Source organism: Polistes fuscatus, unplaced genomic scaffold, assembly GCF_010416935.1.
Source record: "Polistes fuscatus isolate 324 unplaced genomic scaffold, CU_Pfus_HIC Scaffold1, whole genome shotgun sequence".
NCBI lineage: Eukaryota > Metazoa > Arthropoda > Insecta > Hymenoptera > Vespidae > Polistes > Polistes fuscatus.
The window spans coordinates 4,086,387-4,113,010 of record NW_025112997.1 but is presented as its reverse complement, the minus strand read 5'-3'; the positions used below and the strand labels follow the sequence as shown (position 1 = coordinate 4,113,010).

The 26,624-nt window shown below is 34.0% G+C and overlaps 4 protein-coding genes across 19 annotated transcripts in view; 3 read left to right on the top strand and 1 right to left on the bottom strand.

The window, feature by feature from the left end:
* The window catches only part of LOC122519657 (neural-cadherin), a 79,639-nt gene extending 73,111 nt beyond the window's left edge, over positions 1–6,528 (top strand). For 15 of the 16 annotated variants that reach the window (XM_043639302.1, XM_043639345.1, XM_043639320.1 and 12 more), the window contains 18 exons: positions 154–387; positions 547–719; positions 803–952; positions 1,028–1,333; positions 1,415–1,688; positions 1,788–1,996; positions 2,075–2,407; positions 2,472–2,678; positions 2,747–3,018; positions 3,089–3,294; positions 3,615–3,757; positions 3,834–4,445; positions 4,528–4,828; positions 4,896–5,085; positions 5,176–5,417; positions 5,496–5,711; positions 5,803–5,958; positions 6,065–6,528. In XM_043639302.1, coding sequence (XP_043495237.1) covers positions 154–387; positions 547–719; positions 803–952; positions 1,028–1,333; positions 1,415–1,688; positions 1,788–1,996; positions 2,075–2,407; positions 2,472–2,678; positions 2,747–3,018; positions 3,089–3,294; positions 3,615–3,757; positions 3,834–4,445; positions 4,528–4,828; positions 4,896–5,085; positions 5,176–5,417; positions 5,496–5,711; positions 5,803–5,958; positions 6,065–6,177 — 4,337 coding nt within the window. In that variant the 3' untranslated portion in view covers positions 6,178–6,528. The remainder of the gene's footprint in view (positions 1–153; positions 388–546; positions 720–802; positions 953–1,027; positions 1,334–1,414; positions 1,689–1,787; positions 1,997–2,074; positions 2,408–2,471; positions 2,679–2,746; positions 3,019–3,088; positions 3,295–3,614; positions 3,758–3,833; positions 4,446–4,527; positions 4,829–4,895; positions 5,086–5,175; positions 5,418–5,495; positions 5,712–5,802; positions 5,959–6,064) is intronic. The other variant, XM_043639353.1, reaches the window with a different exon arrangement.
* A 5,013-nt stretch (positions 6,529–11,541) lies between these two features.
* LOC122526069 lies at positions 11,542–15,220 on the top strand. Its single transcript, XM_043649223.1, has 3 exons — positions 11,542–12,943; positions 13,016–13,114; positions 13,261–15,220. Exons 1-3 carry the CDS (start codon positions 12,692–12,694, stop codon positions 13,441–13,443), a joined length of 534 nt encoding a protein of 177 aa, XP_043505158.1. The 5' UTR covers positions 11,542–12,691; the 3' UTR covers positions 13,444–15,220.
* Positions 15,221–16,957: 1,737 nt separating this feature from the next.
* On the top strand, positions 16,958–24,260 carry LOC122518115 (aromatic-L-amino-acid decarboxylase). Its single transcript, XM_043636831.1, has 11 exons — positions 16,958–17,419; positions 19,429–19,520; positions 19,870–19,990; positions 20,931–21,044; positions 21,142–21,261; positions 21,364–21,493; positions 21,954–22,102; positions 22,184–22,295; positions 22,372–22,580; positions 22,684–22,884; positions 22,991–24,260. The coding sequence occupies exons 2-11, from the start codon at positions 19,441–19,443 to the stop codon at positions 23,195–23,197; spliced, it is 1,443 nt and encodes a 480-aa protein (XP_043492766.1). The 5' UTR covers positions 16,958–17,419; positions 19,429–19,440; the 3' UTR covers positions 23,198–24,260.
* Positions 23,976–26,573, bottom strand: LOC122518128 (peroxisomal N(1)-acetyl-spermine/spermidine oxidase-like). Its single transcript, XM_043636858.1, has 6 exons — positions 26,446–26,573; positions 25,968–26,318; positions 25,480–25,671; positions 25,084–25,409; positions 24,726–25,004; positions 23,976–24,607 (listed from the first exon to the last, which is right to left on the bottom strand). Exons 1-6 carry the CDS (start codon positions 26,571–26,573, stop codon positions 24,438–24,440), a joined length of 1,446 nt encoding a protein of 481 aa, XP_043492793.1. The 3' UTR covers positions 23,976–24,437.
* Between the last annotated feature and the right edge of the window lie 51 nt (positions 26,574–26,624).

The following is a 26,624-nucleotide window of genomic DNA, read 5'->3' as shown; positions in this document are numbered from 1 at the left end:
CACGTTCGTAGTAAAGAATGGAAAATGTTTAACATTAGAATTTCATAAAGATTACTCTCGATATAAAATAGTTTACCCATTATTATTTCTAATACTCGAATACGATTTTAATGGGTAGAATATAATATATATTTTTCTTTCCGTTTTATATAGGAATGGTCGTAATGACCATGACCGCTGTAGATTACGACGATCCTAGCGAAGGTACTAACGCTAAATTAGTTTACTCGATCGAAAAGAATGTTATCGAGGAAGAAACTGGAACACCGATATTTGAGATCGAATCTGAGACGGGGGTCATCAAGACGGCCGTTTGCTGTTTGGACAGAGAACGTACACCGGATTATTCTATACAAGTTGTCGCGGCGGATGGAGGGGGGTTGAAAGGTAATCAAAGGATAATTACATGACATCGTCGAATTATGTTAAATCCATGCAAAAGCTCCGTATTAAAGATTGACTTATACATACGAGTCAAGAGTTTGTTACCATTAATTTTTAAATAAAACAACAAAAATGATTATAGTAATATGATAATTTAATTAGGTACGGGAACGGCATCGATACGAGTTAAAGATATAAATGACATGCCACCACAATTTACGAAAGAAGAATGGTTTACTGAAGTAGACGAAACCGAAGGACCTGATTTACCCGAAATGCCAATACTCACCGTAACTGTACACGACGAAGACGAAACCAATAAGTTCCAATACAAGGTATCATCCTTTTATTTCGAATGAATCTTTCTATTCTATAAATCGCGTTACCAACGATTCTACGTAAAGTCTAATTTCGATAGGTAATTGAGAGTAGTGGTTACGGTGCTGACAAATTTACTATGGTGAGAAACAACGACGGTACTGGCTCATTGAAGATAGTTCAATCTCTCGATTATGAAGATCAATTGCAAAGCAATGGTTTTCGATTTAGAATACAAGTTAACGATAAGGTACGTTGAAAAGATTCTATTTGAAAATTTGTTACAAGATTTAACGAACAAATTTCATTGTATTTCGTGTGTCAGGGGGAAGACAATGACAACGACAAGTATCACGTTGCCTATTCCTGGGTGGTTGTCAAATTAAGAGACATCAATGACAATCAACCGCAATTTGAAAGAGCCAACATCGAAGCTACTGTCCCGGAAAATGCTAGAATCGGGAATACTCTGGAAACGTTCAAAGCTACAGATCCTGATCAAGGTGGCAAAAGTAAAGTATCCTATTCGATTGATAGAAGTTCCGACAGAAAAAGGCAATTCTTTATCAACGAGAATGGTACGGTATCCATTCAAAGGAGTCTCGATCGCGAGGACACCCCACGTCATCAGGTATAAGTGTTACACATTATTTAAAGAAAAATATTTTGTCAATCGATATAAAAGTACACGTTTTTCCAATGATATTTCCAGGTTAAAATCTTGGCCATCGACGACGGCATACCACCAAAAACTGCGACAGCTACTCTGACAGTTATCGTTCAGGATATTAACGACAACCCGCCTAGATTCCTTAAAGATTATCGACCAATCTTGCAAGAACATCTTCAAACGAGAAAAGTCGTTGAAATTTTAGCCACCGACGACGACGACAGATCCAAAAGCAATGGTCCACCATTCACTTTCAGGATGGATCCAAACGCGGATGATATTATCAGGGCTAGTTTCAGAGTCGAAAGCGATAACAGTGAGTTAGATTGTTTCGAACGATTTGAATATTCCATTGAAATGATTCTATTTTAATTTTACTATGACATATTTCGTTGCGTGTGGTGTGTGTTTTCAGAGGGAGCAAATGGAGATGGCATGGCTATAGTTTCGTCTTTACGATCATTCGACAGAGAACAACAGAAGGAATACTTGATACCTATAGTTATCAAGGATTCTGGAAATCCTTCGATGTCTGGAACAAGTACATTGACTGTTATAATAGGTGACAGTAACGATAATAAAATGCAACCTGGTTCTAAGGACATTTTTGTATATAATTATGCAGTAAGTATTATGATCAATATTATGCAAATGTAATAACATTAGTCGCGTTGTCTAATCGTCGAATGATTTCATTTTAAGGGACAATCACCTGATACCGAGATAGGTAGAGTATACGTTTACGATTTGGACGATTGGGATTTGCCGGACAAAAAGTTTTATTGGGAAAGTTTAGAAGATGCGCAATTTAAGTTGGACGAAGATACCGGAATGATATACATGAAATCTGGTACGCACGACGGGAGATATAATCTTCGTTTCAAGGTTTACGATCGAAAACACACGCAAACAGACGTACCTGCGAATGTAACAGTCATAGTTAAGAGTATACCTCACGAAGCTGTTCTTAATTCTGGATCCGTTCGAATATCGGGTATTACGGATGAAGATTTCATACGTGTTTGGGATTATAGGGTAAGTATATAAAGAAAATTTTCATTACGTGCATATCGTTATAATCTTGATATTCATTTTATAGTCGCAGAATTTATCTCGAAGTAAGGCAGATTTGTTCCGAGAAAAATTGGCACAATTGTTAAGCATAGATAAAGAATACGTCGACGTATTTAGCGTTCAATTGCGAAGGATGCATCCACCTTTGACCGATGTTAGATTCGCTGCTCATAGTTCACCTTATTATAAACCTGTAAGACTAAATGGAATAGTCTTGATGCATCGGGAAGAGGTAACGAATTTCATTGATTTATTTCAATTAATACATTTCCTTACGATGACTTTATCGCTTTAAATTAGATTGAAAAAGATGTTGGAATAAACATCACTATGGTCGGAATCGATGAATGTTATTACGAAAATGAAATGTGCGAAGGCAGTTGCACCAATACTCTCGACATCAGCAGTTTACCTTACATGGTTAATGCCAATAAAACAGCTTTGGTTGGAGTCAGAGTCGATGTGATAGCCGAATGTACGTGCGGTGCAAGAAACTTTAGCAAAAGTGAATCATGCCGAAGCAGTCCTTGTTACAATGGTGGCCGTTGTATCGAAGGAAGATTCGGTTTATCGTAAGTACCAAACTTTCTTGAAAATCGTTAACTTTAATTAGATTCTTTATCAATGAAGATAAATCGATAGGTGTCAATGTCCTTCCGGATATAACGGGCCAAGGTGTCAACAAACGACTAGAAGTTTTCGTGGCAATGGTTGGGCCTGGTATCCAGCTCTGGAAATGTGCGATAATAGTCATTTAAGTTTTGAATTTATTACAAAAAAATCGGAAGGATTGCTGCTGTACAATGGTCCTATTGTTCCACCGGAATCCGATGAGATTATGGTGTCTGGTGAGTTAAAAGTTTTCAATAGATTTTCTTTGCATTGTTATTTGACAATTCATCGTTATTATTATCATCATTCAGCCACTTTAGTTCACTACTGTACTTAAGTCTTCTCTAATATTTTTCCAATTTTAAAATCTAAATTTCCATTTGAGAAAGATTTGGCATTAAAATAGGAAGTGGAATGTGATGTATAATGGATGTGTGTAGAATTGAAGATTAGAACATGATTTCGCATCCCTGAAGTAGATATGTTTCCGCTGAAATTATGAAATATACCTGCTGCCGTCGTTCTTTAACAAGTTTCTTTTAATTTCATTTTTTAGACTTCATATCGGTCGAATTAGATCGCGGAATACCAAGACTTTTGATAGATTTCGGATCTGGCACTTTGGAATTAAAAGTCAAACCTAAGAGAACCTTGGATGATGGAGAATGGCACAGACTCGACATATTCTGGAATACGGAGGTCTAATCATTTCCATTCGATTAAATCTGGTAAAGTTTGAGTGAAGCTTATTACGAATAATCCTTGTATATTGCAGACGGTAAAGCTTATCATCGATTACTGTAAATCTGCTGAAATAACCGAATTAGAAGATGGTACACCTTCGGAGTTTAACGATACGTATTGTCAAGCACAAGGCACAGTGCCACCGTTCAACGAATACTTAAACGTAAATGCACCTCTTCAAATTGGTGGGCTTTACGTTGAACAATTCGATCCAACTCATTACAAATGGAAACACATGCCCGTTGGAAAAGGTTTTGATGGTTGCATAAAGAATCTATTTCACAACAGTAAACTTTACGATCTGGCTCATCCCGGATTATCGAGGAACAGTTTTGCGAGTTGTTCGCAAACCGAAGACATTTGCAATAGTCAAGAATTGACGTTCCGTTGTTGGGAACACGGGACGTGCGTTGGTAATTTCTCCGAAGCAAGATGCCAATGTAATCCTGGCTGGACTGGTCCTGGTTGTATGACTCCAACGATACCAACAACATTCAAGCCACAGAGTTACGTTAAATATGCATTATCTTTCGAGCCCGACAAATATTCGACACAGGTGCAGTTGAGATTTCGAACACGAGAGGTGCACGGTGAACTTTTCCGAGTGAGCGATCAACATAACAGAGAATATGCTATTTTGGAAGTACGTCGATTCCATTGATTTTAATTCCTATGTATTTGTATTTAAATTTCGAACGATTATTGTGCATTATTTTCTATTACAGATCAAGGATAGCCGATTGCACTTTAGATACAACTTGAACAGTCTCAGAACTGAGGAACGAGATATTTGGTTAAGTGCAATAGCAGTGGACGATGGTCAATGGCATACCGTCAGAGTATCCAGATATGGTTCGGCTGCGACCTTGGAATTGGATGGTGGAGAGGGAAGAAGATTCAACGAGACATTTTCTTTCGAAGGCCATCAATGGCTTTTGGTTGACAAACAAGAAGGAATTTATGCTGGAGGCAAAGCCGAATATACAGGTGTAAGAACGTTCGAAGTGTATGCCGATTATCAGAAAGGTAAGTTTAATTATTATATCATCGGAACGATCTCTTCATTCTTAATTCGATCGAATTTCGTTGGCAGGTTGTTTGGACGACATTAGGTTAGAAGGCAAACATCTCCCATTACCACCGGCTATGAATGGAACACCATGGGGTCAAGCAACGATGGCGAGAAATCTTGAACGAAATTGTCCATCGAATAAGCCTTGTGCCAATGTCATTTGCACGGAACCTTTCGAATGTATCGATCTCTGGAACGAATACGATTGCACGTGAGTTGTCTCGTTAATCGGCGATTATAACATAATTTAAAAGGAAACAACAACAACAACAACAGTAACGTGTATGAATTTATTTTGTAGTTGTGGCGAAGGAAGAATACCCTCGCCCGATAACAAGGGTTGCATGGATAAAAACGAATGCATAGATTATCCATGCCTGAATGGTGGTAGATGCATCAATCAAGATCCACGATATCGATATCGATGCATGTGTCCCGAAGGATATTGGGGTGAAAATTGTGAATTGGTACAAGAAGGTCAAACGTTGAAGCTCAGCATGGGAGCACTTGCAGCCATTCTAGTTTGTTTATTAATTATTCTTGGTGAGTATTCACATATGGTAACTCGAATTATCGTATTGAAAAATCAGGATATTAATAAATTTGCAACGTTTATCGCAGTTTTGGTGTTGGTATTCGTCGTTTACAACAGAAGAAGGGAAGCTCATATTAAATATCCTGGGCCTGACGACGATGTCAGAGAGAATATCATTAATTACGATGACGAAGGTGGTGGAGAAGATGATATGACGGCGTTTGACATAACGCCATTGCAAATTCCAATTAATGGTCCTATTCCAGAAATGGGTGGAAAGTTAGCACCGTGTAAAGTAGCCTGTAAGAGTCAGAGATATTATTAAACTTATCCAAATAAATTTGAACGACACGCGAGTAATGTCGACTATAATGATTATTGAAAACATTTTAGATCCATTAGGACCAGAGCCTAACGTGGGTATTTTTATCGAAGAACACAAGAAAAGGGCCGACAGCGATCCGAATGCCCCACCCTTCGACGATTTACGAAATTACGCGTACGAAGGTGGCGGAAGTACCGCCGGTTCGCTTTCGTCTTTGGCTTCGGGTATGTTTCGATAGTAATAAAAAAAAAAGGAATGAATGATGATTCTACAAAAAGAAGAAGAAGAAGGAGAAGAAGGAAGGGTTTATTATAAAACGATTATTTTCAGGAACAGATGACGAGCAACACGAGTACGAATACTTGGGCGCTTGGGGTCCTAGATTCGACAAACTTGCAGACATGTACGGTCCTACGACAGAAGAAAGCGAGGAAGAGGATTAGATGATATCTTTTGTCGATTAATTAATTAATGTCCATCGAATTTTGTCCCCACGATCCAAATTTTGGAAGTATTCGTGTCCGTTGTAAAAAAAAACCAAACGAAGAATGAACGAAGAAGAGAAAAGGAATGGAAGAAGAAGAAGAAGAAGAAGAAGAAGAAACCACGAAAGTAGAAAACTTTCCTCTGCAAGATTTTTTAGGATGAGATTCGAATGATCGATAAAATAATGAAATAGTTCGTCGAGATCTCGAGAGGAGGAAAAGGAGCAGGAGGAGGAGGAGGAGGAGGAGAAGGAGGTGCATAAAAGAATAAAAGACTATGTCATATAAAAGTGTGTAAGTGATCGAAAAGAAAAGAAAGGAAAGAAAGAAAGAAAGAAAGAAAGTAAATAAGGTGCACCGATGCAACGATCGGTGAGAAAGTTCAAAACACATAGTTCCAAAGTGATCTCAGCGAGAGCTATTACTACGTCTGTCGCATTATGAACGTTGCAATAATTTTTCGAGTCATACCTAAACGAATGGTATACGTATGTAGGTGGTACATAACAAAAAAAAATACAGCGATACACATACCTATGTATCTGTATAATACATTACACGTATACGTAATCGATCCAAAGTGCGTGTATACGTGAGACTTTTTTATCGATTTTATCATCGACTTATATATTTATTATTTACAACATTAGTTCTTCATCATCACGTCACGCATATAGGTCTTTTACTTTTCCATCGGATTTACAGTTAAACCCCATTGCATTTTCATTGTTTCGCCATTTCGCGAACGGACCTACCGTCGTTATCTATCAACAAACGAAAAGCAATTATTATCTCACCTATCGTTTTTATCATTCCTCCTAAGATGACCACGTAAAGGATTAACAAATGGAGGAGGACTCGTTAACCGTTTAAGATTTTAATCGCGCAAGATAACCATAGTGAAAATATGTCATTATTATTATTACACACATCTATTGTCATTGTCATTATTATCATCATTATAATTTTTATTATTATTATTTATATTATTATTAATATTATTATTATTATTAATATTATTATTATTATTATTATTATTATTATTATTATTATTATTATTATTATTATTATTGTAATAGATATATATATATATATATATATATATTATAAATATGAATTTATATATAGAAGAGCGCGGTGACGTGCATCGAAGAAAGTCCGTGGGGAAAGTTACCGCGTGCATATGTAATTATTGCAAGTATTATTATTACATAGCGATATAAATATTATAAATATAAAATATGTTTATATGTACATATATATAGAATTATATGTACGTATAAACATATATGTACACGTGCTGCACGACGTAAGTACATATGAAATCTGTTCGGACGAAGAGAGAGAAGAAAAGAGAGAGAAGAAAAGAGAGAGAGAGAGAGAATGTATGTGTGTTGACGGTTCTAACTATCAAGCTCACCATTCTATATATATGTTATATACAAAGTGCGACAATAATTCTGTCCATCTTGAATGTTATTAGTTAGTTTCACTTAAAAAATTGTCGATGAAATTGAAATCTCATAAAAAAAAAAAATAATCTCGAGAAAAGGTTCTTTTCAAATTTTGTTGTTTTAGAAATTTCTTAATACCATTATAAACAAATGAGATAATTAAGATGGAAAGAGTTATTGTCCCACCCTGTATATACATATACATATATATATATATATCTTGACATAGTTTGAATATTTATTTTATGTCATCGGGAGCAGTTAGTAAAGAAAGAAAGATGCACACCGTATATAGAAAAGGAGAAAAAAACGAAACGATATTATAAAAGGGATAAAAATTACACGCGCAAGGAGTTAACAACGGCTATAACAAAGGTCCTTTTTTACAAAATTCAAAGGACACACACTCAACGAAGTTCCACGTCCGTTTTTCTTACTCCTGGCTCGTGTAATTAATCCGACAAAGAAGAAAGATTGAGAGAGAAAGAGAGAAAAGAAAAGAACGCTTAACTCACTCGGGTCTCGACTGATTTGTAAAATTCTCTAAAGGAATATTAAAATAGTCAATTTTCCGGTTTGACGAATCCCGTATGGGGAACGTGACGTATATCGATAAGCTCTTGTATGAATACTGTAATTAACGTATGTGAGTGTGACGTCGGTCGACGTGTTATATCGTATAATTGGTCCCTTTCCCTAAAACAAAAGCATCGGACTTTATTATTCGCACGATATTAGGTTTCTTAAGTAACCATTTCTTTCTCGATAAAATTTGTGATATATTGAGTTTGGATCCTTAACGCGCAGCATCCCAAGCATTATTCAGATAGCAAATGGTTTCTTTTCTTTTTTGCAAGGAGAATCCTTCGAACACAAAAGAACAACATCATGATGCATAATACCTTGCATATCCCGCTAAAAAGTCTCGCTCATTCGCTAAGGAATAATTAAGAATTTTCACGTTATATATATATATATATATATACACACACACACACACACACACACACATATACATACACACGTACACAAGATTATTATCGTTATCGTTATTTAGCCCATTATTATTCATCATCGATTCGCGAATCCGAAAGCGCGAAAGAAAAAGAAATACTAATTAAATGATCGTGGAGTAAATAAAAAACGAAGGAACGTTCCGAATTCGTCGATAAATTCATATAAGAAGAGAACGATTTCTTCCTTAAGATTATATTACAGCAACGCGTATCAAATGTCGAGGTTCCTTAGCTTCGTTATCATCCGATTTATGAATGAACAAGGCGTTTATGTATATCTGTGTATGTAGCAGCAGCGATCCGACGATCCGAATTTTGGCGAACCGTTTGGAATAATTATTTCCCCGTTTTTTCGAACAAAATTGAACGAACAATTTAATCATCATTTGGCGTTTTATTCGTAACGGTTTGTTCTCGGGTAGAAAGAATGCACGTTATTTATGTAAGTACATTTAAAATTAAGTACCGAAGTCTTGTGCCGTAAATACTCTCGCCTATCGTGTATAATATCAACCTACCTCTTAAAAATATTCGTAATCCGAATTATCCGAGTTAAAAGATATGCAGATATACGAATATTCGATTATTTAAAGAAAAAAAAAAAAAGGAAAAAAAAAAGAAAGGAAAAAAAAAGATAATAATAATAATAATAATAATAATATAATAATAATAATAATAATAATAATAATAATACGTCGAATCATCGAAAAGTAAATCTTTTTGGGAAAATTTTTTCTTTCGTTTAGTTTTTTTTTTTTTTCTCTCTTCTCGTGGGGGAAAAAATCTATCCGCTTGGGAAAGATTTCTCTCGAATATACGAATCGAACCATTTAAAAAAAAAAAAAAAAAAAAACAAAAAGAAAAATAACACATCAGCAACGATCTTATTATCATTAGACGAGTCGGAACAATTTTTCAATTTTCAAATAGGCGCACGGATATCACGTTTTTTGCGTCTTCCTGTAAGATAAACTCACGTTCCCAAGATTAATATTTTTTTTTTCTCTTTTTTTTATATATTATATATTATATATATATATATATATATATATTAATATCTATTAGTAGATTGAAGATTTAAAACGAGTGATAGATAATTTACCAAAGAACAAAGAACAACAACAACACCACGCGTCATTCGATCGCGTGTAAGATCTTTATATTTATTTATTTATTTATTTATTTATTTATAATATATATTGATATTTATTAATTTAGAATTTATTTTCGTAACGCCGGCAGCACCATGACGAAGATGAAGGGATAAGAAATAGAGGAAAAAAGAAAGAAAAAAATAGACAAAAAGAAAAAAGAAAGAGAGGTATCGTATAGATCGCGATTTAATTCGATAGAAAGGAAGGCCGTAGTAAAGTAAACGAGAAAGAGACGTTCCTTCGAAAATCTATTGTTCCAATTATAGAAAAAAACGAGATCCCGAATTGCCCCGAATTGTTTTCGATCGAGCCTGCCCATTCTTGGTCCCCGCGCACGAACCCTTTTTTTTTCCAAACACGTTAACACACCTCTCCCATCGCGAATGAAAATTTACTCCTTTTTCACATTCGCGAGACAAATCTGCCGGTTTGATCATATCTGCGTTAAATAAATAAAGAAGAGTTAGTAGAAAAAAAAAAAACAGTAAGACAGAGAGAGAGAGAGAGAGAGAGAGAGAGTAAAGTCTTAACGGCCATCCTACATATCCGGTAAAAAATTTCAATGCACTGCCTGATCGAAAAGGAAATAAAAAGTAAAAGAAAATTAAGTTAAAGATGAAGATAAAGGATGAAGAAGAAAAGCTGGATGAATGGAGAATGATTAATGCTGACACGTTTGAAAAATAAAAAAAGTGTAGCCGACGAGAGAGGCTGCATCATGATGTGCGGGCCAAAGCCGTGGAAAGGTTCTAAGAGAATATAGGGAAAGAGAAAAAATAAGATAAAAAAATAAGAAAAAGAAAAAAATAAAATATAAGAAGAAAAGTAATCGCGAGCTATATCTGCGGCCGTCCGTCGGCGAGACGAGGAATCATTGTAATATATAATTCATTAAATTACATAATGTAATGCTGCCACCGACACACACATCCCCCTTTAGTACAATTACGATATACATGCACACACACACGCGATAATACAATACAACACGTACGTTACCTGTACGTGTATAAACATACATACATCTATACACGCAAATAAAACAACAAACAGACTGACAGTTAACATTCGTGCGAGTATTATATACGTGTATATATTTTAATCGTACAAATATATATACGTATGTGAAAACGCATTACACATGAAACAATCTACCGTACGATTAATTGAATTAATATTTATTATTAACGATTATAATTATTATATTATTACCACTATATTATCTATACAATTTGTACTTTAAATTTCAGTTCGGATGAAATAAATGCCTTCTTTTTCATAAAAAAAAAAAAAAAGAGAGAGAGAGAATGAGAGAAAGAGAGAGAGAGAGAGAGAGAAAGTGGAAGAATATAGAAATAGTTTGGAAAAGGTAATTAAAAGTCATCCACATTTCCGGGTAAAACTTTGTCATTTATTTAAATGGTATAAAAGCGGATTTGTTCTTTATTATAATTAATAATCCTTGCCACGACTCTTGCTACGATTATTTCTTCGAGGCTTACAAGGACATTTTTTAATCTGCTTCGATTTCAGTAATTCGCTCTGTATTTGTTGCCACAGTTTATTTTTCAAATGGGAACCGAAGTAAGTAAGTCCGCGTTCTCTAAATAAAATATTTTTCTTTTTTAAATGAAAAATAAAAACTAATAGAAAGTATCGCGAAAAAAAATAATAATATTAATATTAATATTAATATATATAAAAAATAATAATTAATATTAATATTAATATTAATATTAATATTAGAAATTAATATTAACGTTGAACGTACTTAAGTATCGTATAGTCGACCGTTTTAGTAACGTACAATGCTAATAGAAAAAAGGTCATAGAAGTTCCGTAGCTAAGCGCAGCCATAGATGATTTGTTGGCTACGAAGGTTTCGGCGACCTCGTTGTATCCATAATCTTGAAGAGTCTGTTTTTATCGAGGAATCTCGTGAGAAGAGAGTTTAACAGAATGAGAAATCAAATGTGCTAGCAATCAGGATCACGCTTACACAAGCGCGTGTGTGCGTTTAATGGTGTAAGTGAATTGTTTTAATCGTTATCGCTACGAATGCGATCAACGGAATGAACGGGTAGATCGTTACGTTACGTGGCAAATGGCCTTGGGTAGAGTAGTTAGCATGAGCACATCGATGGGTGTCCAGATGCAGGCGATCGAGAACTCCAGGAAGAACGCTGTCGTAAGAAACTGCATAATCCAAAGATATATATGCAACGAATAAAATTAACGCGAAATATTACCAATCAAAAATATCATTGAAATTAGTATATTAACCTCGTAAATGCAGAGCAACGTTGGATTAGGTTTGCGAAAGGATTGCGGAAATAGTGTCGATTGTGCCACGATGACGTAGACTCCAGCAGCAAAGAGGAAACTAGTTATCGGTGGTCCTGTGATCAATGCTTCACCAAAATCATCTTCCATCGCATTGGCAAAACACGTTTTGAAAATGGACACGTCTAAGCTGTTCAACATCAACGCCCATATCGTGCAAAGCAATTTAGCCATTACGTAGGATCAACGTAGGACATTTCCATTAACGATTTTTCATTTGGATATCTACGACATCGCCCATATCTCTCTCGAGTTAATACGAATAAATTAATTTTTCTAACACTCGGAAGGATTACAAAACAATGAGGTGAATTTCGTTAAATCTCGATGATTATCTTTTGTTTCTCTCTCTCTCTGTCTTTTTCGTTCTTTGATTTTTGACATTGACATTTATGCGATAATTAATTGATAACCTAATTATCATGTTCCGGTAATAATTAATTTAATTGACGGCGAAATTGATGGTTGATATTCGAAACGTTATACCGTCCGTTTATTATACGAAATGGACACCGTTAAAGAATACGTCGGATGTATCAATCCTCATTGGGTAGCCGTAGTTTCAACGGGAATGTACACTTATCTCCGACACATATGTATAATCGGTTTGTGTTTCGAGGATGAAAATAATCCACCGTTCGATCCTTCTTATTCTTCGATACTTTTCGTTTTCTCTGCATTGTGCGTTTTAGCAGAATACAGACTTTGGCCGAAATCATTGAAAGAACCACCGATACAACTTCTTTATATTTACGAGGTTGTTCATTTACTTCTTTCATTTTTATTTGCTTACATTTTCTATATTTTATGTTATTTTTTTATCGGCTAGATGTTGGTGGCATCGTTAACTACGAACCTTGTAACTCGTGCTATCTGGATACCAATGATGCACGTAATATTTTGTCTAACTCAAGAATCAAGCACATGGGTAAGAATTAGAAGAAACAGAAATATTTTACTCGATGAAAATAAAAATTAGAATTAGAACTAATTATAATAACAGGGGTTAAAGACATATAGTAATAAACATAATTCGTAATTAATAATGAAAAAATCGTTTTCTATTATTTTTAGTTATTATGGTTAAATACGACAATAGGTCTTAGTCGATACTCATTAGTAACGACATTGGCTTATTATCTGGCTAAAGAAAATGCAGCTACTCATATGGCATTTTGTTTATCTTTATTGTCTTTCGTGTGGATGTTAGATGCCACTGAGTCACTGGACACTATTTTGGATATTTGGGCCAAGTAGTAAAATGATAAGATAAAATAAGTAAGAAACGCGCGAAACGAATAGACTTTGTTTAATTTAATCTTATCTTTAATTGACTTTTAATTATATATTTATTTTACTATTTCAAATTGCAATTTCCATCAAGTTTATATATATATATCGACAGATTAAATAGAAAATTAAATATTTATGCATTTACTTATTAAACAAGCAAAAATTTTTTATCGAATAACTTCTTTTGTATTCAGGGCCGAAGAAATATTTAAAAAACCTTTGGAATCTAGCAAGTCATTCGAAAAAAGAATCTCTTTTCGAAATCCCGAAGTGTCGGATTGGTTTACTTACAAACTCACGGCTAACAATAAACCTAATCTATGAAAAATCATAAATGTTATTAAATCAATGTTATTCGTTGTTTGTTTCACGTCAACGTCTCACAAATATGCGATACTGTCGCTTTATTAAAAGATTTATATCTTTTCAAATAAAATACAAAATTTCGTCTAACCAAAACGTTAATGATTTTTTTCTTATTCGTTAAAAAAAAGAAAAGGGAATGGGATTTACGAGAATGGGTACTTTCACGAATCCGAGTAATATTTTAACCACATCTCGACATTGCCAAAGTGCTTGAGAGAAGGAAACATGCCCTTTGGTATCAGAATCCTAATACATAATTCATCGCATTTCCGGATAGCTTTTCCCTAAAGTGCTTCGAAGAAAATGAAACGTACCATCATGCCGTATAATAAACTTTCCTTATTATTTAATCGATTAGTATCTCATTCTCGGACTCTCTACGTCAACAAGATGAATGAATAAAATATATAAATAAATGGAATTGACGTCGTGTGTGTAGAAGAACTCGTAAGTTGTTAAAAAAATAAATAAATTTCGTTTTTGGAAGTACCCACAGGTCAGAGCAAACCTAGCGTTTCGTAGTTACTTTTCCGTACAGAATTTATTGAAACTATGATTTGTTGTGTTTAATAATACTTGTAATACGTAAGAATATAAAATTTGTAATCTCTCTAATGTTCTAAAGTTCTAAAGGTTCCCGGTACGGAGATATCAATCGCAAAGAACTATAGTTCTTGAGAAGTCATATGTTATCTCGTTCTCGTTATTACCCGCATAGAAGACTAGTAGTATTGTATAATATTAAGTTTTATTTCAAACGAAGCATGTAATAAATTTGCAAAGTTAATTTTATCAAACAATAATTATTTATTCAAAAAACGTTTAAAAATTATCTTTTATTTCAAAATTTTGGGCCGAAAACGTAAACAATGTCGCACTAACTTTTTTACCATTTATACGGTTCGGCAAATCGATACTAAGTTGTACGCGAAAGATTTACGGAATTTAAATACTGTTTATAAGACACAACTGATTTAATTATGTAGGATATTTGATAGATAATTATAATCTGATGTAATAATCGTGGTAAATATACAAAAGAATTATTATCAATCTCTAAAATATCCGATCATCGTACTACGGGCTATGCCCGTATATTTACGTTTGATCCGATCATCGTACTACGGGCTATGTCCGTCATTGCAGGTTAAGGGGTTTAGAACGATTTGAAATGAATTGGAATTTTTCATGAAATTTTAACTTTCGATTGATATTTTTTGTAGATTTACTCGATCGTAAAATAGATACAAGGTAAAAGTAGATACGAGTGTTCCAGACTAAAAAGAATCGTCCTGTTGATTATCCTACTTGATGGTAACCATGACAACGGCACATTTTATCGAGAAGAACTTACGCTTGTTCCATGGTTTCAAAATGAAGAAAAGGAAAAACGATTGGAAGGAAAAATAAAAAAAAGAAACGGGTGGAAACACTCGAGCATGTCCGAGGGAGTAGAAAAGTCAGAAAGAAGTTGCGAAGAAAAATCTCTGGGTCTCTCTTTCTTTCTTTCTTTATTCGACCATTTCCCCTCTCTTTTCTTTTCCAATGGAAAATAAAGGTTGTCTCTCTCTCTCTCTTTCTCTTTCTCTTTTATTTTTTTCTTTTTCCGTAAGCTTTTAGGATTTACTTCCTTAGCTCGATCTACTTTCGAGGCGAATTAACGTTTCCCAAGAGCGATTCCTTTTTACAATCGGAACAAAAGACAAGACTTATTTTCATTTCTAAAATGAACGATCCTCTTATATCGACTTCTTTTCTTTTTTTTTATTCTTTTCTCGCAAATATTCAAGAAGCTAAAACGATCCTTCAAGATCTATAATAATATCGTAATTGATTTTTCTTTTTTATATTTGTTTAATTAAAAAAAAAAGAACGAACAGGTGTTTATTACGTATGTAAAAGATCAATTAATAATCAGAATGGATCGATGTAAACTGAAAGAGAACGAACGAATAGAAACTAATAAATCCCCCAAAAAATTCGGTGAAACGAGAAGCTACAGGTTTCGTCATCTCGCTTTAAACTTGTTGCAGCTTCTTTCGAAAGATTTTACCTTAAAAATTCTTTTCGTTTCCTCATTTCTACATATTTTCTTTTAATTAAATTTATTACTGTAAATTTATCACATAAAAATTTTATTTACCGGTTAGATCGAGCGTTAATTTATATCCATTAAAATATTCAATTTTATTTACCGGTTAGATGGAGCGTTTGATTTGTATTCATTAAAATATTCAAAATAAAAATAGTTAATAAAGAGAAAAAAAAAAATACAAAAAATAGAAAGTTAAGCGAGAACGATCTTTTCTAATTCTAATTGAGGAAGGAAAAATTTTCCAAGTCGACGAATAGTACCTTTGAATGCATACGCCCTAATTCAATTTGGTCGGTCTCAATAGTTCCTTGATTTCTCACGTGAAATCGTATTTCCTGTCTTGCTGCACTTGCCAGGCAGTACATTTTGAAATTCTATTAAATCGTTTGTACTCGCGCGATTACTCTTATCTGTCATTTTAAAATGCACTTTGTTAGGTAGATACGATTGAAGAAAATTTATATTTAATAGTTCACGATAAGATACTTTTTGTTATATCGTTGTAGAGCATTTCGATTTCAATGAATGAAGGAAAAACTTGGGAAAAATTGATTTTCATCAAATTAGTTTAGTTTCTTCGAAGCAGGTTCGCACAAAGTTGAGTAAAATTAATTGGAAGAGGAAAAGAAATATATATCACGAATATATCAAGCAACGATTCAATTTTTCTTTCCTTATATCAACGTTTATAATTATTTCGGCATTCGTTTAAAATACGTTGACAAATTAAATATACTACATACGATAAAAAATTATTCAAAATATTATAGAATTAATTTGTTTTCGAAACATTATTGACTCTAATCGCTATTACAATAATTTAATATGTTAACAACATTTATAAACAATTACTATTCTTTTCAATGTTTTAAGGCTTCTTACAATTATCTTCTATTCATCTATCTTTAACAATTATTCTAAAATATAATCCTCTAGTAATATTTGAAATCAAATTTAAAATTCGACGAAAACACGTACAATATTATCTTTAAATTATACGATAAATTAGAATTTATGCGTTATATGATAACAGAGCCACAAAAATATGAAAATAAATTTGACAGTGAGGAAAACATTAAGTAAAAAAAATAAGGAAAATGAATTGTACAGATTTTGAATTTATCATCGATCTTATAAAGAGGAGGAGGGCTCCTCTCGAAGATGAGGAAGGAAAGAAGGAAGAGAATTTGTTGAAGGATTGTATGGGGGTATATTGTATACATATATATCTAGGTAGAAAGCCATTCGATTGGTGGAAAGGTCTCGTGCTCGAAAAGCGCTTTCAACGCTCTCGTCGCTTTCGTCGGAGTTGCTAAGGGGTGGGGTGATACATAAAGAGCACCTCGGCTAACGATGGACTGACAATTCCATGCGACAACTACTCGAGAATACTTCTATCCCGTCTCTTATCTTAACATTTTATTTAATCATTCAATAACGTGACAACTAAAAGTGCTGCTGCGGTTACTACGATTTATTGTAAGTAATACAAAAAACCATCATTTATTATTCATTTATTCGTTATTTTTCATTCAAGTTTTTATTCTTTTTCCTCATTAACAAGTGTACATAATAATTAATCGTTCAGTTTGATGATTGAAAATTGATGTTATTATACTTAATTGGCGTAGAAAATAATTTAAAATTTATTTTGTTAACAATTTTACTTTCACCGAGCATTAAACATAGACGCACGAGGTAACCTTTGTTTGTGACGTATAAAATATTTTTAATGTGTGTTCAATCGGTATTAGTTTCCTTCTTTCGTCATCGATTCGCGGCTCGATCGTAAAAAGTGATTGGGAAATAATAACTCCGTTTGACGACCGGTTTCGATAGATTCCACACGAGTTTTCACCTGTAGATTCACGTATGTATTCTAGGTGTCCTCGATCGTGAGTTTTTTTTCAATAGGTAACTAATCGATTCGTTGAACCGCGTTGTGTTTGTAATTTACTATACTTTAAAATATCATCATTCATTTTATCTCACGTTTCAAAAGAGTTTCCTTGAATTTATAAATCAAATATTGATTTATACATATATTTTCTATATTATATCAGGAGATATAAATAATATAAATATTGCCAATCGATTATATTCAGAAATAGAAAAACTTAGATAAAAACGAACAACGCATAGACACTTTTACATTCGCAAAAATTATAAAACCAATATTAAGTTGATTAATAATTAATAGATTACGAATAAATCAGAGACTCGTTAATATTTAAATATTATAGTTGCGAGATTCCTTGTATTTGACATTTGGTTAGAAAAATAATATTTCGTATCGTTTAAATATTAAAATGGACGTGCCTCCGGAATAATATTATTTAAGATCACATATAAGTATAAATCAATTACCATTCCGTTTATCTCGAAGGAAAAACCATGAGGAAAGACCCGATACCTGATCTTTGAATAAACGTCAGTAATTCCCGCTACTTTGCTTTCCCCGGTCTTTCAAATCCTGTCAGTGACGTCACGATTGTGACTACTACGTCACGCGCATGATCACAAAATTCCCCTGCCTCCAATGAATCACTGTACACCTTTAACAAGCAAATCTTCGGAATATATAATTAATAAAACATTAATAATAATATCTATTTATTATTTACTCGTTATTTTCTAACATTTTTCAATCCTTTTCCCGAAAGAATATTATTAAAGATATATTAGTGTTACAATGATCACTGCCGTTCTTGTTACATACGCCAAGTTTGAGATCGTAAAGCACGAAATAAAGAAGTCGAAGGAAAATTACTTCGTAAAAATGAGTCATGGTCACGTTGTTTCACGTTTACATATACTAGTACTAAAAGAGAGAAGTTTTACTCTTACTTTTCTGTCATGGAATTCGAATCTTTACGATAAAACAAATACATGTATATATAAAACGATATACACACATACAATATAATGATTTATATGACTTCTTTCATACTTCCGTCCTTCAAACTTCATTCATTATAATGCACACACAAACGCACACACATATATGTATATCACACATAGTTCTTCGCACATGTTACCACCTCCTGCAACGTTTCTTTAGTCGTCAGATCATTGCCACTCACCAATTATGTTTGTCGTAGATGGTCGGCTCATATGTTCATGATATGCGAGAAAAAAAAAAACAAAAAGTTAAAGAAAAAGGAAAAGATCGAACATAATACGATGGCTATCTAAATGTTTGACATTGACATAGTTTATTCCTGACAATGAGATCTAATCTATTCAAACGTTGGTAACACTTGAACACACGTGTATCAAACTAATACTTTCACTTTATAGTTTTTTTTTGTCAATTAATTTTTCTATTATATTTTTTTCCATCGAATTCGAAGTACGAATTGTGTAAAACGATAGACACAAAGGATAAATAGAATGTAAAGAATTTTAATTGAATGTCATTTATTGCGAATCTACGTATCTTTCAATTACGATTTTCTATCATTTTCTTGTTTTTTTTTTTTTTACAGGAATACGCAAGTATGGATGCCGAGAACTTTAAACAATTTGCCAATGGAATGGCAAATTATATCACGGATTATCTAGAAAATATCCGAGATAGGTTGGTCTTTTTATTTCTTTTTCTAAACAACTAAAAACTTGATATTCTTGGTCGTATTCTTGATGATTAATACAATAAATCACAACAATGTGAATATTTTCATTGTAACTTCGTTATACGCTAAATTATAAAAAAAAGAATAAAAATCCCTGAGAAAAGTGGAATAAATATGCATGGAACATTAACTGGTTTTATAATCGAATGCCGATTTGAAAGGAGACCTTGAAAAACTCGATTGAGAATTGAACGCTTTACGACGATTACGCGCGTGGGAGAAAAAAAAAAATTTTAAAAAAAGAAATCACCTACTCTAACTATAATATAATATACTTTTATAAATCATTTTTAGGAGGGTTTTACCAACGATCGATCCAGGATACATGAAACCACTTTTACCCTCGGAAGCACCACGCACTGCAGAAAAATGGGAGGATATTATAAGTGACGTAGAAAGAGTGATAATGCCAGGTGTAAGTGAAATAAATCATTTTTTTTTTTTCTTTCTTTAGTTATCTCACGTCTCGCGTTAAGTTATCCCCATTTGAAAATCAAATTGAAAATATATTAAAATCCATTTATAAATAAATATATATATAATATATATATTTAGAATATATAAAAACTATAATATATAAATATTTTTATATTATATATATATATATATGTGGGATTGGAATAAATTTAGAAGAAAAAGACGTTGAAATTTGAATATTCAAGAATAATCGAGAATAAGTATTAATTATTGTAGAATAAATATAGAAATAAGAAACGTTGAAATACGAATATTCAAGAACAATAGAGTATAAGTAAAATTGTTTTTCTATTAAGCAGAAGTATAAGAAATGTCTTCCTTTATTATGGTAGGATAAATATAGAAGCGAGAAACGTTGTAATGAGAATGTTCGAGAACGATCTAATATAAGTAAAAAGTTGTTTTTTGGTTAGGGAATGAGAGAGTATGTGTGTGTGGATGTGCTTAGCGTGGATGCGGGGAAGATAATAGGAAGAAAGGATATAAGGTGAGAGAAGGGGCAGAGGGGTAAGAATCTAAGAGTTTTATATCAAGAGTTTTGTATGAAGAATTTTATATTAATAGTTAAGAGTAAAGAGTATTAACGAGTGTGTGAAAGAGTATCGACGAGTAAAATGAGAGTTAGAAGAATAGATTAAGAGTTAAAAGAGTATAGTAAGAGATAATAAAGTAAGTCAGAGTACCTGTAGGGAGTTAAAAATAATATTTCCTACGTATATATATATATAGGAAATATTATTTTATTATATATATATATGCATAGTTTTTCTTTTCAATGAAACCTTTTCGTTATTATCTGTTTCATCATACACAGATCGTATGAACGACCGATTAAAATATTGAATTTAATCATTTATATTTCCTTTCACATCTTGCAGGTAACCCATTGGCAAAGTCCGAAATTTCACGCTTATTTCCCCACCGCCCAATCGTATCCAGCTATTGTTGCAGATATGCTTAGCGGAGCTATTGCATGCGTTGGATTTACTTGGGTAAGTTCAACAATGGTTCGATAAGCAACTAGAATAACTTTCTCTCGCAGTTTCTAAGGTTATTTCTTTTTTTTTCGTTTCCTTTTTTTCTTTTTAGATAGCAAGTCCAGCTTGTACGGAATTGGAAGTAATAATGCTCGATTGGTTGGGACAAATGTTGGATTTGCCGAAAGAATTTTTAGCTTGCAGTGGTGGCAAAGGAGGTGGCGTCATACAGGTTCGTATATATTTTTGTCTTCTAATAAATTTTCGATAAGGATTATAGGATCACGATAGAGCGAAATCATTTTACGAGAATTCTATTATCTCTGACACGCAGGGAACAGCAAGCGAAGCAACATTAGTCGCTTTACTCGGTGCCAAAGCTAAGAAAATTAAGGAAGTTAAGGAACAACATCCTGAATGGACCGACACCGAAATCATTGAGAAACTGGTCGCATATGGTTCCTGTAAGTTTCTTTCGCAATATTCCTCTCGACATTTTCCGCGAATATTAATCGTGAAAAAAAAATTACGATGCTTTTATGCTTTCAACAACAATGACTCAATACAATTGGCACAAAGGTAGAGAGAGAAAAAGAGTGTGTGCGCGCGTGTGTGTGTATGTGTGTGGGAGGAATGATGAAGTAGCTTGACAAGGGTGTGTATGGGTTCGAAACACTTCATCAAACGGCACTTTATCACCATGGCAACCTGTAATAACCACTCTAGTCGGAATATTCTAGTCGAACCTTCACCCTGGACCACTTTCAACCCAATGCACATTTTCTCGTTACCCCCTAGCCACCTCGAATCATCCTAAATTGGGATTGCTATAAAAGTTACCTTTATAGAAAAACCCCATTCATCGTTTTAATTCCAATTAATGAGAGATTCAAAATTATGATATATTCTACTTAATTCATTTAGGTCAAGCGCACAGTTCGGTCGAACGAGCTGGCCTTTTAGCTGGCGTCAAATTTCGTTTATTGAAGGTCGACTCGAAAAATAAATTACGCGGTGATACTTTGGCCGAAGCTATTCGCGAAGACAGAGAGAAAGGGCTAATACCATTTTACGTGAGTTGTTTTTTCAAAAATCTTTTCTAGATTCTTGTTAAAATTGGATCATCGAGATATTTGGATTTTTTTAATTTTCAGGTCGTCATTACACTAGGAACAACAAATTCGTGTGCTTTCGATCGTTTGGACGAATTAGGTCCGGTAGCTAATCGAGAATCTGTCTGGGCACACGTAGATGCTGCATATGCAGGTAATTTCGTAAATAATTTTTACCTTTAATATTTTCGTAAAACATTATTATAAACGAATTATACTTCCAACGTTAGGTTCAGCTTTCATTTGTCCGGAATTTCGTTACTTAATGAAAGGCATTGAAAAAGCAGACTCGTTTAATTTTAATCCTCACAAGTGGATGTTGGTTAATTTCGACTGTTCCGCCATGTGGTTCAAAGATCCAACTTTCGTAATTAACGCTTTTAATGTCGATCCATTGTACCTGAAATACGAAATGCAAGGATCAGCTCCTGATTACAGGGTAAATATATTATATTTTATTTTTCTTCTTTCCCTGGCCCTTTTTCCAATCATAGTTATTTAAACAGATTGAATTTTTAAATTAAACGTACTACTTCTTCCAGCATTGGCAAATTCCTCTCGGTCGTAGATTCCGAGCACTTAAAATATGGTTCGTTCTGAGAATTTATGGGGTAGAAAATCTGCAAAAATATATCAGAACTCACGTTGCTCTGGCTCACGAATTCGAGACACTCGTTCTTTCCGATTCCCGTTTCGAGATCGTCGCTGAAGTTGTTCTTGGATTGGTTTGCTTCAGATTGAAGGTATTAATTTTGTTGAATAAACTTCAAAATATGAACCGGTAGGGGTGTGGGGGGAAGATTAATAAATATCATAAAATAAATTTTGTTCATTGAATATTTAAAACAGGGATCCAACGACGTGAACGAGGCACTGCTGAAAAGAATAAACGGCGCTGGAAATATTCATCTAGTTCCATCAAAGATAAATGACGTATTTTTCCTTCGTTTGGCATTATGCTCGCGAATGAGTCAAAGCAGCGATATACTTTACTCATGGAAGGAGATTAAACAAAGGGCCGATGAAATATTTGAAGAGAATTCGGTTTCCAAGTGATGGCGCGCTCAAATAGCTCGTGGTTGCAGATCGTTAGCACCGGCGACTTGCAATCAATCATAATTACTTGTAAAACCCACTCGTAAAACCCACCTTGATATAGAAATAATTGTTCCCCTTAGAAAATGTTTTATCTAAAATCATTGGCATTTTTCATCCAAGGCTCATTATTTTACACATTTGATATTTTTTTTAAATAATTTTTACAGTATTATTTTAGTCTTTTATTAATAATTTAATATCCTGACATTTAATATTTTTAATTAAGAATATTCATAGAATAGCTCGATCGTTTTTAAACAGATGGTGAATATTAATCACAAAGTCGAACATTTTTACTAACAGTTCTTATTAATATTTTCTGTTATATTTTCGTATAATTTAACATAGTGTATAAGCATAACTATACTCACATATCATTATAAACTTAAAAATTACTATAATGTGCTAGTTCCTCGTTTATATTTCTAAACTCGTATTGATATATTAGTTCACATAAATATGTTTGCATCAAAAGTAAGCTCTATTAAAATGTATTATAATTTTATATTCTTAACTATAATCTATTTTTAACTTGGTTGCCTACTTGTTGCCCACCGAAATATTCCATATATTGAATATAAAATAATCACATCGTATGTAAGTTCTGTGTGTTAGGTATCGTTCGGAATTGTCGAGATCTCAACACTTGTTAAAACGTAGCACAGAGATTAGAAAAAAAATTAGATGTATTAGAAATAAGTTAGAGTTCGTAGAAACGCTACAATAAATAATTCGATTTTTCTGCGAGAAATTAAGAAAATTAAGTTTTTATTATTAAGTCATCTAACTCGCAATTGTTGTTTAGCAGCACTAGTTTATACGTACACATCATGTTAAAGTATTACCGCTCGTGTTGGCAACGATTTAAATTATGCTCATCGATGGGACCACTGGAGGATAATAAAATTTACAAAATGCGCTTCACCGATCGTTCACGTCCATATTACTATTAAATATGAAATCTGTTTTATCATTGTTATCAAATAATAATTGAAATATATGCTGATTTATGTTAATTGCATACGATGATATCGTGATCAATTAAAATCTGTACCTCATAATTTAGTTAGATCTGCGTCAAAGTTGAAAATGAAGTATTGTTTTTTATTATATTAATTCGACGTGTAAAAAATATCTTTTAAAAGAACAGCCGTCAAGCTATAGTACATTAACGGGGAAGATACGATTGGATCTTACTTTACTTGTTCAAATCGCTTTGAGGCGGACCACCGTATTTTTTCGTCAATTGAATTATTCTTTCAGCCTCACGAATCCCGCTTAGTCTTGCACCGTGAACGGTACTGTAATGTCCCGGAATTGTAGCTTCACCGGCGAAAAAGAGAATCGGTGGAATCGGTTCGCATGTACCTGAATAAATCAAATCAAATCAAATCACCGTTTATCGTCGCTGCTCGCGGACGATCTATTAATAAATTATTAATTATCCAGTGATAAAATAAGATTAATGAAAATAATCGTTACTCGCCTGGAATAGGAGCGGCCAGATCACACTGATTATCTACTGTACTTTCCATACCCATGTAACTATACGCACCAGCAAAATATTGGTCCGAACACCACTTGCTTCGGAGAATATTAGCTGGATATGGTAAAGTTGGATCTCCCGTGAATTGTCGAAGCAATCGGGTTATAGATTCGACTATTTCTTCGTCCGAACGTAATTCCATTTCTGCAGCTTCTTGGCCACAAATCCAAGCACACAATACGTGTTGCGAGCTTGGAAGTTCCTCGATGCAGGAGATACCTAGAAATTTATTTTTATTCGAGGATAATAAAAAAAAAAAGAAAAAATTAGAAAATAATTGCAAGAAAAAAGAAGAAACCTTTAATCCAATCGTATCTATCAGCCAATTCATTAGCGGACCAGGCCAACTTGATTCCCCCTTCCCGCCAAACCCAAAAAGGTCTCGCATACTCGAGAAATATTTTGTTAACATAACCAAATCCGAGTTTAGCGATGGCCTCGACTTTTTCGGCCGGTAAAGAAGGACAAAACATTTTGTCGTGTTGATGCTTCAATACGCCAAGAGGTAGAGTTACGATGACATAATCAGCTGGATGTTCTTCACCATCGGAACACTTTACCACAGCACGTGGATAGGTATCGTCGATGGCACCCCACCTGACGGAACTCACTGGTTTACAGTATCTACACAAAACAATCAAGAGAAAGAAGAAATTAAACCCAAAATTGGTCGATTTTTTAAATGTAAACTTACTTTAAGCAATAATTCGGCAAATCCCTGAGCAACGGTGCTAAAACACCGACGTATCCAAGAGGTACTCTTACATTTCCACCAGGTATCTCTATGTAACTACCAAACTGATCGGCTGATACCAGAGAAAGATCGTCACCGCAACGACATCTCATAAAATTTGTTAGACCGTACATTACCCTGGCAGCATCGTATCTAAAATGATGAGAATGATACAGAGGAATTTTTCTCACGATATGAACGATAATAATTAATCCTTAATACGTCATAAAGTTCGTCGCATAATACGACGAGGTAAGACCTAAAGTGAATGTTTAGCCTAAATATCTCCATACATAGTGGAATATTTAAATAGGAACACCGGAATGTTTAACTTTGCTCATAATGGTGTTAAGCACAAAATCTTGATCTTCAAAATGATTTCAAAACGTACAAGATGTTCCTATTAAAATGGGCCACCTTGTATGTACGAGGATACATCGCAACTGTACCGTTGCTCCTCCGGGAAATTGTGTAGCTCCTGCTGTATTCTGATTCCCATGAAATTCAGCAACGTACCGTGGGTACGACCGCATCCCAAAGAAAAGAGAGCAGCAGCTTGTTGTTCGATCTGTCGGAAGGTGTGGAATGCTGTGATGCTGACTGGTAGATCGATCGCACGACCATCACTGGTACAGAAGAGTCCATGATTCGGCTCGGGTCTGGAGAGTGGGGCTTTTAGAAGTCCTTCCTGAGCTGCCAAGGTAAAAACAGGATTCGTCAGGCATCCACCTTCTATCCAGGTTGCTCCCATTTCGGCAACGACATCTCCCAACCAGCAGGAGTGAATTCTTCCGCCAGGCCTGACAATCGAAACAACACAAAAATTTAGTTCAGTTATTCGTAGTATCGAATACAAATGCAAGCAACCTTTTTCTAGTAGGCCATCGAAGATTATTCGAGTTTGACACAAGGTAAACAGAATCTTACCTATCCGTTGCCTCCAGTATCGTAAAATTGTGCAGCCCGCATTGTGTCAAACGATGAGCTGCTGACAATCCTGCCATTCCTGCCCCAATGATAACCACACTCGGTTCTGGCTTGCACGGATCCAACATGCAAGGATCCAACTGGCACGATTCGAATTTCTTCGTTACTTTTGTGCATGC